Source organism: Hyperolius riggenbachi, chromosome 2 (assembly GCF_040937935.1).
Source record: "Hyperolius riggenbachi isolate aHypRig1 chromosome 2, aHypRig1.pri, whole genome shotgun sequence".
Lineage (NCBI taxonomy): Eukaryota > Metazoa > Chordata > Amphibia > Anura > Hyperoliidae > Hyperolius > Hyperolius riggenbachi.
In genome coordinates this window covers 209,573,598-209,589,762 of record NC_090647.1, presented here as the reverse complement: position 1 = coordinate 209,589,762, position 16,165 = coordinate 209,573,598, and the positions used below count along the sequence as shown (strand labels likewise).

The 16,165-nt window shown below is 43.8% G+C and overlaps 1 protein-coding gene across 4 annotated transcripts; it reads right to left on the bottom strand.

Annotated features, from left to right (window-relative positions):
* Window positions 1–4,423: 4,423 nt before the first annotated feature.
* Window positions 4,424–15,990, bottom strand: ING1 (inhibitor of growth family member 1). Of its 4 annotated transcripts, none has more exons than XM_068268046.1 (2): window positions 14,677–15,990; window positions 4,424–7,771 (listed from the first exon to the last, which is right to left on the bottom strand). In XM_068268046.1, exons 1-2 carry the CDS (start codon window positions 14,810–14,812, stop codon window positions 7,068–7,070), a joined length of 840 nt encoding a protein of 279 aa, XP_068124147.1. In that variant the 5' UTR covers window positions 14,813–15,990; the 3' UTR covers window positions 4,424–7,067. The 4 variants fall into 4 exon arrangements, with proteins under 4 accessions (XP_068124147.1, XP_068124150.1, XP_068124148.1 ...); XM_068268049.1 differs by lacking the exon at window positions 14,677–15,990 and adding an exon at window positions 12,985–13,074; XM_068268047.1 differs by lacking the exon at window positions 14,677–15,990 and adding an exon at window positions 12,870–12,975.
* Between the last annotated feature and the right edge of the window lie 175 nt (window positions 15,991–16,165).

The following is a 16,165-nucleotide window of genomic DNA, read 5'->3' as shown; positions in this document are numbered from 1 at the left end:
CCTTCAAGTTCCGGTACCAACTACGGAACTGGTTTGCCAGGAAAGCGTGCACGCTTGGGACAGAGGAAAGATCAATAGAGGAGCCACCAGCCGGGACTCTCACTGTCAAAGAGCGGAGCGAAACTGTAAGCTACAAGCGCATATTTTCTATTCCTGCGAGCCACGTGAGTGATACAATTGTTAACAATATTTTCGCAACGCATGAATTACTGAAATATACGGGATGCTGCAGGACGCTTAACTGGCTTGATAATTGCCAAACTGTATAATACGCCGGAATTGCATTATTCTTCCATTTTAATTTGAATGAATTTCAACAAGAGAAACACTGCTGTTATATTGGAAAACACTACTGAGGTGCAACTAACTGGTATTCCAAAGGAGCCGTTGGGCTCAGGATTAAAGGGCAACTCCGTAGGAAATGTCATTTTGAACTCTGTGCAAATATATGAGCTGTGTGCAATATTATACTGGAACACGAAGTTTGCTCAGCAAACCATCTATGGTCATCGGTCGCGGTGTGCGCCGGACTGTTTTACCATTAGGGGGTAGTACTGAGAAAGTCAACCAGTGTCTGTTTGCATTTTATATGTATCAATACTTATGATTTTATAGGTAATCTGATGATCGCTGGATATATATCTTTTGGAATAAACAAGTTATTGTTTTAGGCGCATGAGTAATATTTGGTTAAATCTTTGTTTATATCTCGGTGGGGGTGTGGGTAACCCCATTATTCATTAAATAGACCTTGTAGAGTGGGCGCAAAACCACTGAGTACACATATACTCAATACATAAACAAAGAGAGATGAAAAAAAGCTGTGCTCCAATGGAAATAGGCACATAATACTATTCAGGGTTTCGCAGCTTAAAGAGACTCCGTAACAAAAATTGCATCCTGTTTTTTATCATCCTACAAGTTCCAAAAGCTATTCTAATGTGTTCTGGCTTACTGCAACACGTTTTACTATCACCATCTCTGTAATAAATCAACTTATCTCTCTCTTGTCAGACTTGTCAGCCTGTGTCTGGAAGGCTGCCAAGTTTTTCAGTGTTGTGGTTCTGTGATGCATCTCCCCCCTCCAGGCCCCTCTCTGCACACTGCCTGTGTATTATTTAGATTAGAGCAGCTTCTCTCTGCTCTATTATCTTTTACAAGCTGGATAAATCCTCCTCTGAGCTGGCTGGGCTTTCACATACTGAGGAATTGCATACAGGCACAGCTGTCTGCACTCTGCAGGAAGAAACAGCCTGACACTTCAGTGGAAAATAGCTGCAGGGGGAAAGAAACACACAAATGATCTCTTGAGATTCAAAAGGAAGGGTGTATACAGCCTGCTTGTGTATGAATGTATTTTCTATGTGTGGACATACTGTACATCAACCTACTTCCTGTTTTGGTGGCCATTTTGTTTGTTTATAAACAAGCTTTTTAAAACGGTTTTCAACCACTTTTAATGTGGCGAGGAGCGGCGAAATTGTGACAGAGAGTAATAGGAGATGTCCCCTAACACACTGGTATGTTTACTTTTGTGCGATTTTAACAATACAGATTCTCTTTAAATAGAGTCACCTCACTCTTGTAAATCGCCAAGAGTTCCAAAGCAATGGCTGCACTTACAATCCTCCAAGCCTTCACTACAGAAGTACACCTGGATTACCCTATAAACAATATAAAAAGGTTGATCAATCTTATCTATCCCCCGCTGTATTCACACTCAGCGGAGCATTGTGATGTGCCTGTTTTGAGTGTGATCACGACGGACGGATGGACGGGGGTTGGGTAGATAAGATTGATCCTTCCTGGTGGTGGCACATCCTGGTGGAGTACTGAGTGATCTGAGGGGATGTTTTGTTTATTTTATACAGTATTGAGCACTATGTGAGACCTTTTATATTGTTTATAGGGTAATCCGGGAGCCCTTCAATAGTGAAGGCTTGGTAGACTGTGAGCGTAGATATGGTTTTGGAACTAATGGTTAAACTGATACACACACACACACACACACACCATACACACCATACACACCATACACAGATGCAGTGTAATGTTGTGGTGTTTGGTGTATACACTTCAGAGTTTTCTGATTATTAGTGATCCGCAGTATCACTAGTAATACAGATATATTTGATTATATGGTGATCTGCGGCATCACCAATAATACAAATATTTATGCGTACTCTGGAAAACAAGGTACAGATAACTTGTGGAAAACCCACCACACTGACGTTAACTCAGAGGGATGGAGACCTCTGGAAGGAAGGGCAGTGTGTGCGATTCTGCGACTAGGATAAGAACGCAGAATTGCGTTCCTCAACAGTAATGATATGCTGAGGAGTTACTGAGTTCCCCGCAAGAAGAACTCAGCAGAGTTAACCCTTTAGTGGAAAACCCACTAAAGGGGGCAAAGTCAAACGGAAAAACGGTTCGGTATCAGAACTGGCAAAGAAGTACCGAATCGACAGACAGAAATCAAGATCAGAGGTCAAGCCAAGGTCAGCAACGGGAAATCAGATGAGCAGAGGTACAGAATCGAGAAACACAAGGGTAGTCAGAAGCCAAGCCAATAGTCGGTAACGGTACGGGCTGGCGAAGTACAAAATCAGGAGACAAGAGGATAAAGAGGTAACAGGCAAAAGGTCATACACAATATAATGCAATAGTACTTTAGGCTATCAACAGAATCTGGCTAAGTGTGGATCCCCAGCTCCAGCTGGTTCTAGCACACTTTGGGATCTGACTAGGGTCTGAGTGCTAACACACAAGTATTCGCTGACTGCAGACAACTTGCAACTGACAGAATGCCTGCTTTTATACTGTGCTGGACTCAAACAGCCCGCCCAGCCATTCAACCAATCACAACGTGGCTCAAGGACCTTGCAGTACAGCTCAAGGACCTTGCTGAGGTCAGCTGACCAGCTGGTCAGCTGACTCTCTTTCTAAGAGTATAAAAGGCTCTACTGCACACGCGCGCGGCCCCTACGGGGTCCAGACTGTCATGAGAGGTGTCTCGGCGAGCAGCATGCCATGAGGCCTGTGAAGGTGTTCCAGGAGTGCAGCCTCGACGTGGAGTACGCTGAGAGGTCTGCGACTGAACGGTGGATCGTGCTACCGCTGCGGACGTGGATGTTTCTCCGCGTTCCGCATGCGGGCGGTTGCGCTGCTGATGCGGACGCGGACACACGTCCGCTTTCAGCCTGCTGTTGCCTCATTACATGCAGTATATCACTTATCTCCTGTGCGGCCTTTAGGGCCCGTTTCCACTAGTGCGGTGCGAATCGCTGGGATTCCACCGCTGACAAAATCGCATGCGGATGCGATTCCGCATGCGATTTTTGCCGCGATTTCGCATGCGATTTCGCATAGGCAGGCTATGAGCGATTTTAACCATGTTACTGCCTGGTTCAATTTGCATTAGTTTTCGTGCGAATTCGCACGCGAAATCGCGGCAAAAAACGCATGTGCGTTTTCCCTATTAAATACATAGCCTGCGAATCGCCTGCATTCCTCACGCAGGCGAATTCTGCAGGCCCTACAGTGCAGAAAAATCCTGCACAGAAAAACGCACTAAAAAACTGACAAGTGGAAACAGTCTCATCCACTTGTATTGGTTATGCGAATCCGCATGCAGACAACGCATGCGGATTCGCTCTAGTGGAAACGGGCCCTTAGAGTTCTACGCATCTCTCTCTTCCTGTGTGATGACTGCCCTGAGGAGGAGGGGCAAGATGCTGGATGCTCCTCTCTCCTCTGAACTCCAATATCAGCTGGGCACAGAACAGCCAGAAGGGAGACAAGCATGGAGGAGAAGTAAATCAGGAACTAGTCTGGTCTGTATTTACATAGCCTTTCTCCACTCCCCATTAGCCTGGAGCTTGGTGTCACCTCCTCTGCTGGTAAAACATGGTATGGTCTGCACCCCCTTAATGACAACCTGGCAACGGCCCTGCAGAAATGCAACATTTGGTCTCTAAAGCTGAATAGCCACCAGAAGACCCCTGAAGATGGATTGGAGGAGAAGCGGCGCAGAAAGATACAACGAACAATCATTCACCGATCTGCAATCGCATGCTGCGGGAACAAACAACAGGCACGAACAAGACTTTGAACTATCAGGGTAATTAGCATGGGGATAAGAATGTACATCCATGACACGATCCGTCATAGTTGTTCAAAACAAACCATTGTTGCAGGTAAATCGGCCGCCGTTGGACATTTTATTAAACAATGGTACAAGATATCACGCAAACGGTCTTTTGCCCTTAAAAATTTGACGCAAATACATTCTGGTGGATATGAGCCTTTAGACACGCAGACATTTTCCCCCCAGTTATACGGTAAATTCTTTACACTTGGTTATGTACAAGGATAGTACAATGGTAATTACATTCAACTAAGGATTGGCAGACGAACACACAAATTTCCATAGAGCTTTCATTTATTTTACGTATCACAGCTGTACAATCTTCATACATACAGAAGGAAATGGTAACCTGTTTATACAATGGCAGGTGTCAGCATTTCCAATTATAATACATCAAGTGCAATTCCACGTACGAAATGTACATTTATACAAATGAGGATTGCTTCACTATTACCTGTGACTTCATAAAGCTTGATTTGTGTGTTAACATTACTAAACCACTGTTTGGTTCAATAAAAAAGAAAGGGGGAGGGGAAAAAAAAGGTTAAAAATGGACCCTTTTCTGTCCATGGACCAGGAAACTGTATAAAATATTTGCCATGTAAATTGCAATTATTTGCATTTTTATAAAATAAGCTACAAAATTGTAACTGCAGAACTAATATGGGCCAAGAAAGGGGAAACATAGTTCCTCTTTGCTCCATCAGTGTCAGAGAGAGGCTTAAAGCAAACCTGAATTTAAAAAAAAAAAAAAAAAAAGTAAGTGGCCACCTTCTGTAGGCTCCAGCTTCTGCCTATTCAAAGAGCAGAGACATTACAACCACAATTAGCATATACATAAACCTTTCCGTGTGTAACTATGCACATACTCTGTAACAGGCTAACTATCACAGTAGTGGTGATATGAGGAGGTGATAACCTAAAATGTAAAATGGCTGGTTAAATGGGTTACAGCATAAATAGTATGGCCCAAGTTGTGACTGGGTCACCATGGCTATTAGCTGCAATAGATGGAGCTGCCAGGGATAGCAACTAGCTGCCATGATTAGTGCATGGTTGCTGTGACTAGCAGCTGTAGGACATGGCATTCATGTGGCAGCTGGTTCTACATAAAGAGACCACCTATTTGGTTTTGTCTTTAATTCAGGCTACTTTAAGTTGGAAAACATTAAAGTGGATCCGAGATAAACTTTTACTCATTGCATAAATGTGTTCCTTTCATATTGTTTATAGGGCACTCCTCAAGCCAAATACTTTTTTTGAATACTCTAATTCCCTATAAAACTAAACAAGCCTTGCCCACAGCTTTTCAGAGTGCCTTGGCATTTTCAGACAGTAGCAAGGGCTTATGGGAGCTCAGTCTGGGCAGGAGGAGGGGGAGGTGTTACTAGCCAGAGATTTCAGAGGCAGAGGGGAGAAGGGGACATTAGGTTTTCACAGGCTGAGTGCTGGAGATGCAGATAAGCTTGCCTGTGTGTAATGTTTACAAACAACATGGTTGCTGTCATTGTATCACAGGAATAAATAATCATATTCTGTTAAAGCTGTTTGCAGCTAGATTTGCTGTGTAAACTATCTAAACTTTAGATAAGATATATAGACAAGTTACTTTTTATAGTTAGTTTTTCATCTCGGATCCGCTTTAATGGCTACTAAACATACACTATAGTATACTGTATATTCACAAACAGTACACTACAATATTTATTCAATAACCACAGTATATATGCAGTATGCTATACTATATATCCATATCCAGTAACCACAGTACACAATACTGTATGTTCAGTAACAGTACTGTATAACTGTATATACAGTGTGCTATAGTGTACAGCATATATTTTATATTAGCCATGGTATAAAAAACGTGGACTATTATGTTAATAGCCACAGTGCATTATACTGTATATTCAATAGCTACTGTACGCTATACTATATATATTCAATAGCCACTGTATACAAACAGTGCACTATTATGTTCAATAACCTTAGTGCACTATATTGTATATACCGTAGCTACAGTATAAACAGTATGCTTAACTGTATACTGTACTCCGTAGCCATAGTACACAATACTGTATATTCAGTAGCTATAGTATAAACAGTATGCTATATTGTAAATTAAGCAGTCACAGTGCACAATATTTTTATGTATATTCAACAGCTACAGTATAAACAGTATGCTGTACTGTATATTAAGCAGCAACCGTACATGATTTAGTGTACTGTATATTCAATAGCTACAGTATAAACAGTATCCTATACTGTATATTCTGCAGCCACAGTGTAGGATACTGTACTGTATATTCAATAGCTATGGTATAAACAGTACACTATACCATATATTTAGCAGCTACAGTGCATTTAAACTGTATATTCAGTAGCTACAGTAGTCACAATACTGTATACTTAATAGCCACAGTATAAACAGTACGCTATACTGTGGTATTCGGTAGCCAGGGTATATACAGTATGCTATACCATATATACACAGTACACTATACTCTATATACACCAGCCACAGTATTTCATGTTGAATGAAATGACAATTGTGAGTGCAAAGCGACAATTTGTGTGAAAGCAAGTGGATGAGTATAGTATTTTAAGTAGCTAAGAAGTGCTTTAGGTTTCTACTAGAAGTTCTCTATTTTCAGTCCTTGTCTCCTATTAGAAGGGCCTGGAACACTGAGCTTCAGAAAACATGCATGGCATGGACATATAACCAGCTTACTAGGCAGGTTCATGGACAATCAATTTGATATAAAAAGTGATGTTATTGCTGTATCTCTAAAGGAAATTGATATATCCCTTAACTTGCTGAAAAATATACAATTTGCAATCCGTATAACCTTCAAAGAGGTGAGGACAATAAATACAAGGTTTTCATTTACCCCTCCCTTCCCAAGTTAGCTTCTGTAAACTACCTATTATATGCCCGCTCTTTTTTAGATTTCTCAAGAGCTTTTCCCATGGTTTTCTCATTTTCTCCTCTGCATTCAGGACAGTACCATTTACCCTTTGGTTTGTGATTAAGTCCAACACAAGAAAAGTGAAACCACTCTATGGGGCATTCTTCATTATCACAGCCAATCATTTCACCGTAAGAAACTTGATTACACAGGCAGTAAGTGGGCTCATTGGGATCTATAGGAAGGTCGGCAGGAGAGGCTTCTCTCTCAGCCTTGGCTTTGGATCGCTTTTTCTTCTTTGATGTTTTTGCCTTCTTCTCTTTGGGAGTTCCTGAAGTAAGGTCATCATGGTCATGATTAATAGTTGAATTTTCTCGGTTCTCATTGTTCCTCTGCCTCCGTGACCTTTTATTGCTGGATTTTTCAGTCTGAGAGATTGCCTCACTTTTAGACTTATCCTGGTTGCTCTTGCTGCTATTACTGGTACTGTCATTTAAATCTTGGCAAGCTTCAAACAGTTCCACATGGCTGTCTACTTGCCTTGTTCTGTTTTCAACCAGTTCCACCATCTGACTAACTATCTGGATTTTGTCATCACCCAACTCTTGACTCCGAATAAGACCTCTCTGGATAAACTGCAAAAGGCGCCTCTTTTGGGCTGCATCAGATTCACGTCTAAACTTTTCATAATAATCATCCAGTTCCTTCAAGATCTCTGCAATGATAACAAAAAGAAATGTTCTCATGAATATCAATGGCATAGAAGGAGTCACAAGGAAAATGAAGTCTAGATTCAAAACTCAAAGAATCAGGGTGAGAAATAAGCTATCCCTCCTGCTACTTAATTCACCAGTACACCAAAGAAAAACCATGGTGGCTCAAGTCTAATATTCTTTCCTCTACAGCCCTTCAGTTTAGTTCTTCTCATCAGTTGTTACTATTACATTTTAAAGAGCTATGACTTTTACAAAAATGACTTTAATTACATCACTAACATAGTTTTCAAACTGGTATGGCAGAGAAAACATTCTTGTTATGTAGATGAGTTCAAGAACCTATCAGGTTTCTGCTGCCATCTCAGTCTCCTTGGGAGGAATTCTCTCAGTGCTGGTGACAGGGAAGGATGAAAATGGCACCATCAAGGACACATCCACATGCTTAGAGGTGGTTCTAATCATCACTCATTTCTATACACATAAAATGACAGTCTGCCGATTCAGCTGCATCAAAACCTGATTAAACAGGTTTGAAAATCCTGTTTCAAAGTGGGATGAAACTCCATATTAACCAAAAAATAATAAAAGCATCCAATAAGAAATTATTTATTTAGCTTACCTAACCTATTGTTTTAAGTGTTCACTGTCAGATTTAATAGAAATAGAGTATTTCTGATGATTTCCATTTTTACTGTTTCTCTGCGATGCCAAAACTTCACTTCTGCCCTTTTTTAACCCAGCTATGTGTTAATTTACTGCTTATTTTACAAATGGTTGTCCCTCCAACAGCACACACTACCTAGATAACAGGCACACATCACTGTGTAAACTCTTCAAGGGGGGGGGGGGGGGGTGTTCAAGTACCTTCTGGTCAGTGTCCCTATCTTATCTGGAATGGGATGTTTCTGTTATCTGCATTTTGAGATAAGCTTGTTACAGTAAAGAAAAAAAGTACTTCCCACTCTCCTGTTGACACTGCACAGTTTGACACACAGTTCAGGAAAGACACACATGCCAGGTAAACAAAGAAAAAAATTAGGAGACAGAAAAATAGATATGTAAACCAAATAGGGTTTACATATCTATTTAGGGCACTAACTATTTCTAGGCAATGTCTTTATTTTTGGATGTTACAACCCTCTTTAATTCCTACGAATCCAACTTACTCAGGTAATAAGCAGCACTAGTGACACCTCCAACTTCCATCTACATACAAGAACAGTTGAAATGAAGGCACTGAAAATCCCTGAAGGTAGTCAGATCATCCCTCCACATCAGACTGCTTCTAAAGCCTTGTACACATGATCCCTTGGGTGACCATGAAGGGCTGAAGCTTTAGGCTAACGACGTTCTGTTGCTATGTGGGGAAATGAGAACAATACCCTTGGCTACAACCAGGTGGGTCATGCTCCAGCGCATAGAACAGGATTAGGGCCCGCTGTACACATGCTAAATTCTCGATCACGGTGGTTTTTATCAGCTCAGTTTGAACTAGTGTATGTGTAGCTTTATTTCTGTGATCTAAAGATGCCCATCAACATGATACCGCTGGTCCAAAATGGCAGAACATCTGCAGCCTCTGCAATTGCCACCACATCTGAGGAACAATTATTTTATCCTACACCTAGTTCTATCAGCATGGATTATTTTGTGTAAGTGCCAGTTAATTGCAGTTATTGAACTTATTCATGATAATATGGGTCAATAGTTAATGGAGATTCTCTAGTCACCGCCACATCCTCACCATATTGTTGAACCTCCAGTTAAACTTTGTCTGCTGAAACAGTGCTACCAGACATTTTGTGATTAACATATGCCATTTTGTTAAACACAAGAGAAACTATGGGTCTGTTTCCACTAGAACCGAATCACTCCGTTTTCCTGCATGCAAGGGAAACCAAAAGGACAAACTATCAAATTAATAGGCAGGGCTGTGGAGTCGGAGCAATTTTGGGTACCCGGAGTCGGTGATTTCATAAACTGAGGAGTCGGATGATTTTGCACAAAGTCCACAGCCCTGGTAAGTATTAGACTAAAGAGTTGGAGTCTGAGCCATTTTGGGTACGAGGAGTCGGAGGTGGAATCGGAAGATTTTTGTACCGACTCCACAGCCCTGTTAATAGGCTACTTCCGATTTATGTACGTGAAAAAATGGCATCTTTGGAACTTGCGTCCGAATCTCTACTGATGCGCATTGCCACAGCAGGGGGATTCAGGCGCGGGTTTGGAGTTGCACAGGTGCTATATCCGCATCAGAAATATCCAAGATGCTCCAACATGATGAATATTATTTTTGTTTTATTTTCAAAACATTTTATTAGAGGCTATAACAAAATGCAGAGTCATGCAGTAGTCAGTAGGGAATCACAAAGCCTTCCATTTTTTATTCCAATAGGAACTTAAATCAGAAGCTGAGAAAAACAGTATGTCCTGTTCATCTATCTTGGATTCATGGTTAACAGAGAATAAAGCAACAGCAAATTAGGGTTTAACTTTGCATAACAAAGGAAAAAGAAAAGGTAGAAAGGAAAAAAAGGTGGAGGGGGGGGGGGGGGGGGGGGAATAAAGAATATTATTTTTGGCATATTCATAGTGTCCATTTCTGCACTGCACCATTCACAGCTGTAAAAACTTAAAAAATAAAACAAAAAAAACTACATATAGAATAAGCAAACTGAGATTTTGCATGTTACAGTATTGTAAATGTGTATAGTCTGCATGAAGCCTATAGATGTGCTTAAATTGCAGACAGTCTTTATAATTCAATTTCCTTTTTTAGGATGTCAACAGTTATGTTTGGCAGTGTGATTTACTAAAGAAGTAGTAAATCTGTTTTTTTTTTCCTTGATTAGCTCAGAGCCTAGCCACAGTTTATGAGGGCCCAACCATATTGATAGGCTTCATCACCACGCTCTTGGTGTTGGGCATAAAATCTCATCATGTTTGCTAATCAGAATTTGCCAATCAAATGTAATCATTTCATAGAATTAGATAAAGAAGGGGAAAAGAGAAACAGACCAAAGAAGAAGAAAAGTACCGTATCCTCCAGCATACAAGATGCACTCCCCCAACCCCCGGAATCCTGCAATTCCGATAAAATTCCGTAATTGCCATCGCCCTCGCAGCAGAAATGGATCGGAACCCCGTGTTCGACGCGGGACTCAGCCGCTCTCGAAGGTGAGCTCCAGTCCAGAGCCCCCCTGCATTATCAGATATTGCAAGGCCCAAAATAAAGTGCTCCAGCATGCATAACCGCCAAGCGCACCTCTACAAAGAGAACGGGTTGCAGAGGTGGCCGCAGGCAGAGCCTCCCGAAAAAAGCCAGCAAGTGCAGGGATCCCCGCATCATCAGATACAGCGAGGCCCAGAACCAAGTATCACATGCTCAGCATGCATGACCGCCAAGTGCACCCCGCCAAAGAGCACCTGCCCCAGCAATGGCCACAGGCAGAGCCCCCCAACACACCCAAAGCGACAGCCTGCCCTATCAAATGCCTCAAGGCCCAGAATCAAGTGTCTCAGCATGCATGACCGCCAAGTGCACCCCAGCAGAGAGCACCTGTCCCAGAAGTGGCCGCAGGTAGGCAGAGCCCCCCGACCCATCTAAAGCACCAGCACGTGTAGGGGCCCCTACACCACCAAACACCATAGAACCCAAAACCAGGTGTCCCAGCATGCACAACCCTGTGAAGGATACCTGACCCCGAAGTGGCCGCAGGTAGAGCTCCCTAATACATCAAAATGCAATAGCGCATACAGGGACCCCTTCACCATCAGACACCGCAATGCCCAAAATCAGGTGTCTCAGCATGTATAACCGCTAAGTGCAGCCCAGCAAGGAGCTCCCATCCCAGAAGTGGCCGCAGGCAGAGCCACCCGATATATCCAAAAACGACAGCACATGCAGCACATACAGGAGCCCCCCGCACCACCAGCAACCTCAATCAGCAACCAACAAGCGACCCCCCCCCCCCCCGACCACAGTAATCACCCCATCCCGCACAACCACTGTCAAAAACAAAACCACATCCATCCTCCCGATCAAAACACTTTTCAGCAGGATACGAAACTATGAAATCTCACATCGACCGCACCAAACCACAAAACCATGCAACTGAAATCTCACCCACGGGTTTCTCAATCACTGTCTGCGGGGCAATTACGAATTTGTGATGCACTGATTAAGTTCACATCAGCAACCACGGAAGCAAAACTGTGAGACCCATGGCTCAACATTTATCTGCACCCTGCCCTACGCTGGACACCACACACACACACACACACACACACACACACACAATTTCTCAGAACAAAAATTATACAGCTTTATCCATCTGTTTTGTTCATTGGTAACAGTCATTGGGGCCTCGGGTGATGTGAGTAAAATAATATAGAATAAAGAATATTATTTTTGGCAAATTCATAGTGTCCATTTCTGCACTGCACCATTCACAGCTGTAAAAACTTAAAAGAATAAAAAAAAACAAAAAAAAAACGCCACTACATATAGAATAAGCAAACTGAGATTTTGCATGTTACAGTATTTTAAACGTGTATAGTCTGCATAAAGCCTATAGATGTGCTTAAATTGCAGACAGTCTTTATAATTCAAATTTCTTTTTTATGATGTCAACAGTTATGTTTGGCAGTGTGATTTACTAAAGAAGTAGTGAATCTGTTTTCACAGCCACTTTACCACTGTATATCAAATCAAACTCCTCTGAAACTGGCTGCATATGTGAAATGAACACTGTCCCTTTTTTTCAGCAAAACATCGCCTGTAATTTGCGACATAAGCAGGCACCCGTAGCAAGGACATCTCTTGTATGTACCATATGGCAGTACTGCCGGGTGTAGACTTGTTGTCAGCCATCGGTGAGAAATGACACTTTTCTGGATCAATGAAATTCACAGAAGAGACAAATGTGTGACTGTCACATCAAACTAACCGGTATTACTGCACATAAGGAAACAAGTACTAAAGCCGCCATCCTTGTTATTGGCACACAAAAAAAAATACCAAAAGCCACATTGTAAACCAATAGATAAAAGCCATCAGGAATTCTAAAACGGCCTCCTCTAATCTACAGCAACTACCTTTTTGCCAAATAACAGTTATTGTCACAGATGCCCACATACAACATGGCCGCTCAACACTTGTCTACGTTCCTTGTATTTGTTTCTAGATCTGCCTTTTAGGAAAGAGAAATACCTGAAACGCCCATCGATCGACAGACACCCAATAGCTGAACATGGGCGGGCAGAAGCACTTAAATTAGGTAAAGGTGCCCGTACAGTCCCGGGAAAAAGGGTGGAGCTAACAAGCAAAGGGTGGAGTAAACCACCAGCAAGGCAGAGCCCGGCTCGTTCTCAACTGGAATGCATAAACCAATAGGCTTAGGAGGCGGGGTAAGAAGAAGGACGTTTACAAGGCCCCCATTATAAAAGGCTAGTGTGCAATCTAGCCAGGTTAAAGCGCGGCTGGCGCTGAAGAAGAAGGGAGAACGTATTAATCGTAATTAATCCGAGTAAAGTAATTATTACTCCTGTCTACTCCTCAGCTGTGTAAAAGTCACTTCATATGTGGCAGTAACATTGCACCTTACAGTGTCACACTACACAACAATCTTATCACTGGACAATGCGTAATCCCCCCGCGCGTACTCTTGTTTTCCCCTTTCTCCTAAGGTCAGACCGTCATATATTTGGCTTACGGTGCTATAGCGACAAGCTCCTCAGCCTGCCGCCGGAAGTGAGCGGCGACAGAAGTGCGGAATATGACGCATTCTGTCTCCGGGGAAAGCAGTGACCCGCTCCGGGTGTCTCCTCCTCCGGTATACGGTGCGGGGGAGGAGAGCGCACTGCGGCCCCCAGAAGTGGCAGCAGCCCCGAGGAGTTCCACACATCAATGTCACACTTCTTCCACCATAACTAATTCCCGTGTACAGCAGGGTGATGTGTCCTCCTCCATGTACAGCCATTGCTGATGACTTTCTGTCTGCCCTAGTGCCCTATATGTAGGACAATGCAGAGATGTCCAGGCGGGTGACTGACTAGTGACAACAAGAGGGGAGGAAGTGCAGCAATCGGTGACAGACACATCCCAGCCGGGCATCACCGAGTACCCAGCCAGAGGCACAGCGTACAGGAGAAAGAAAAGAGGGAGGGCGAGCAACACAACTGCAGTCACTAAAACAGCCCTGAATAGTGACTGGAGAGCCTCTCCGAGGGAGGGGAATGGGTTTGTTTTGCAATTCAGTGAGGCTGCTGTACAGAATATGCTTCATGTGCGAACAAAAAAAAACCCAAACTAGGCACTGGGAAATGATTGCTAACAACACAATGAAAAAATGAAGCAAAGGAAACCCTGCCCACCACTACAGCAGCTTTTTTTTTTTTTTTTACTAGCACTTACTACTACAGCCATCCTGATGACTGTACATTCCTCAGTGTTGTTGTGCTGTAATCTCTGCTCATAATACAGCTCAGCGCAGCCCTCCTCATCTCTCTCTGCCAATGCAGCTCGCCCCTTGTGTAAGGCTGCCTGGGAACGGGTTTATTTCAGGTGACTTCGGCTGCCAGTCTTACTATTTATTCTGATACACAGTGCTGTTATAATAGGGAGAGGATGAAAAAAAAGGGAGCAGAAGACCTTTTGTTCCGCCCTATGACAAGCAGCTGAAGGCTGCAAAAACATGCGAGTGCGAGTAAAGTAGGCTGTGTGTTCACAGGGCATTGAGAAGAAAGCCCAGCAGCACTTGTCCTGCTCAGCAGCAGCACTGTGTGGTGATCACAATTACAGACAGTGAGAGAGCATGCATACGGCTAGAAAGAACACAGACACGAGCACACAAAGGGGGAAAAGTTACCCGGCATGGAAATATAGCATACATCAAACACCCACCTTGGTACTTGGCGTCTATTTCTCTCATGAGAGAGACATTTCTTTGTAGATCAAAAGGTAGGGACTCAATAGAATCCAAGTAATCCTCTACGTAGGTCACCATGTGGGTCTGGTCACCGTTGGTAGGGTTCAGCATCCTGTGCCGCTCCAGTCTCCAGCAGCAGCAGGCTCTGCCAGCCCCAGGTTCTGTCCTCTGAAGGCACTTACCAGCAGCAATCAACACCCCTCCCACCTCCTAAAGGCAGCCTTCCTCCCCCAGCTCCAACTAGTAGTCACAGGCACTCCGAGGCGCAGGGATGAGGATGTTCAGCAGGGCAACACAAAGGAAGCAGCTGCTGGAGAGACGGGGTGGCCCGAACCGGACATGAATGTGCCAGCAAGTGGATGCCTGGGCACAGCTGCAGGGAGAAACGTGTGCAGGGCTGCTGGGGGGGAGAAGGAAAGTCTAACAGTCTCAGCAGCTGATTGAATGGCTGTCTCTCTGCACAACTCGGGAACAAGGCAGTGGAAGGAGGTTGTGGGGTGTGTGTGTGTGTAAAGGGGGTGGAGAAAGAGGTGGGGGCTGAGGCTACAGAATACAGCAGGCTGGAAGATGAAGCCTGGTGCCTATGAGGGTGATACGAGTAGAAAGCATGTACTAGCTAAGATATGTGTGTGTGTGTGTGTGTTCACTTTGTGTATGTGAGGATCCCTGAAAGTCACTCGGGATGGGGGACTGGTGGCTCAGTGATTGCTTTGCATGTGTGGTGGCTTGGGGAGGTGTCCTCTGTCTGTCGCTGGTAACCCAGATGGAAATACAGGCAGCTGTCCTAGGAGCGGATGCAGATGGCACTCACACTACACTCTGTACAAGGCGAAAACAGGTAGCAGCAGTTTAACACACTTGGGGGAACATTCAGTTCTCTTCCTGCTGAAAGCTTTGGAGCATGCGCAGAACAGCCAGAGAGCTCCCCTCACTTCGCATTAACATTCTCTTCTTAGTTTACATCAGCAGCACCAGCGTAAGATTATATACGATAGACTGGCCATGATACTAGGAATAGGCGCATCAATCGCGTAGAATAACGCTTGTGAGTCTTGTGACCCGGCCAGCCACCTGGAATAAAGTTACGCCAGACTCCACACACATCACATACGGATCAAGAACTATTGCCGTCCACGAGCGCGGACATGACATTATGACGGCGCAGCTTCTTGTCACTAGAAAACTACCAATCCCAAAAGCCACCTGCCACAGAAAAAAAGCCAATCGTCGCAACTCCTTATCATTCCTGGGCGGGGCTTGCTGCGCGCACTTTCCAAAACGCCCTCTTCTCAGTTTCGGGAGGCGCGCAATGGGGCAACAGGAGCGCGCGGTGGGCGGGGCAAAGTAAAGGGAACGGAAGTTACTATAGTAAAGTGGGGCGTGTTCATGCTGGGACTAGGCGGCGACTTTCTAAGCCTTAGTAACTATGGCAACAACGCCAACAGTCGAGTATGTTAGCCCCAG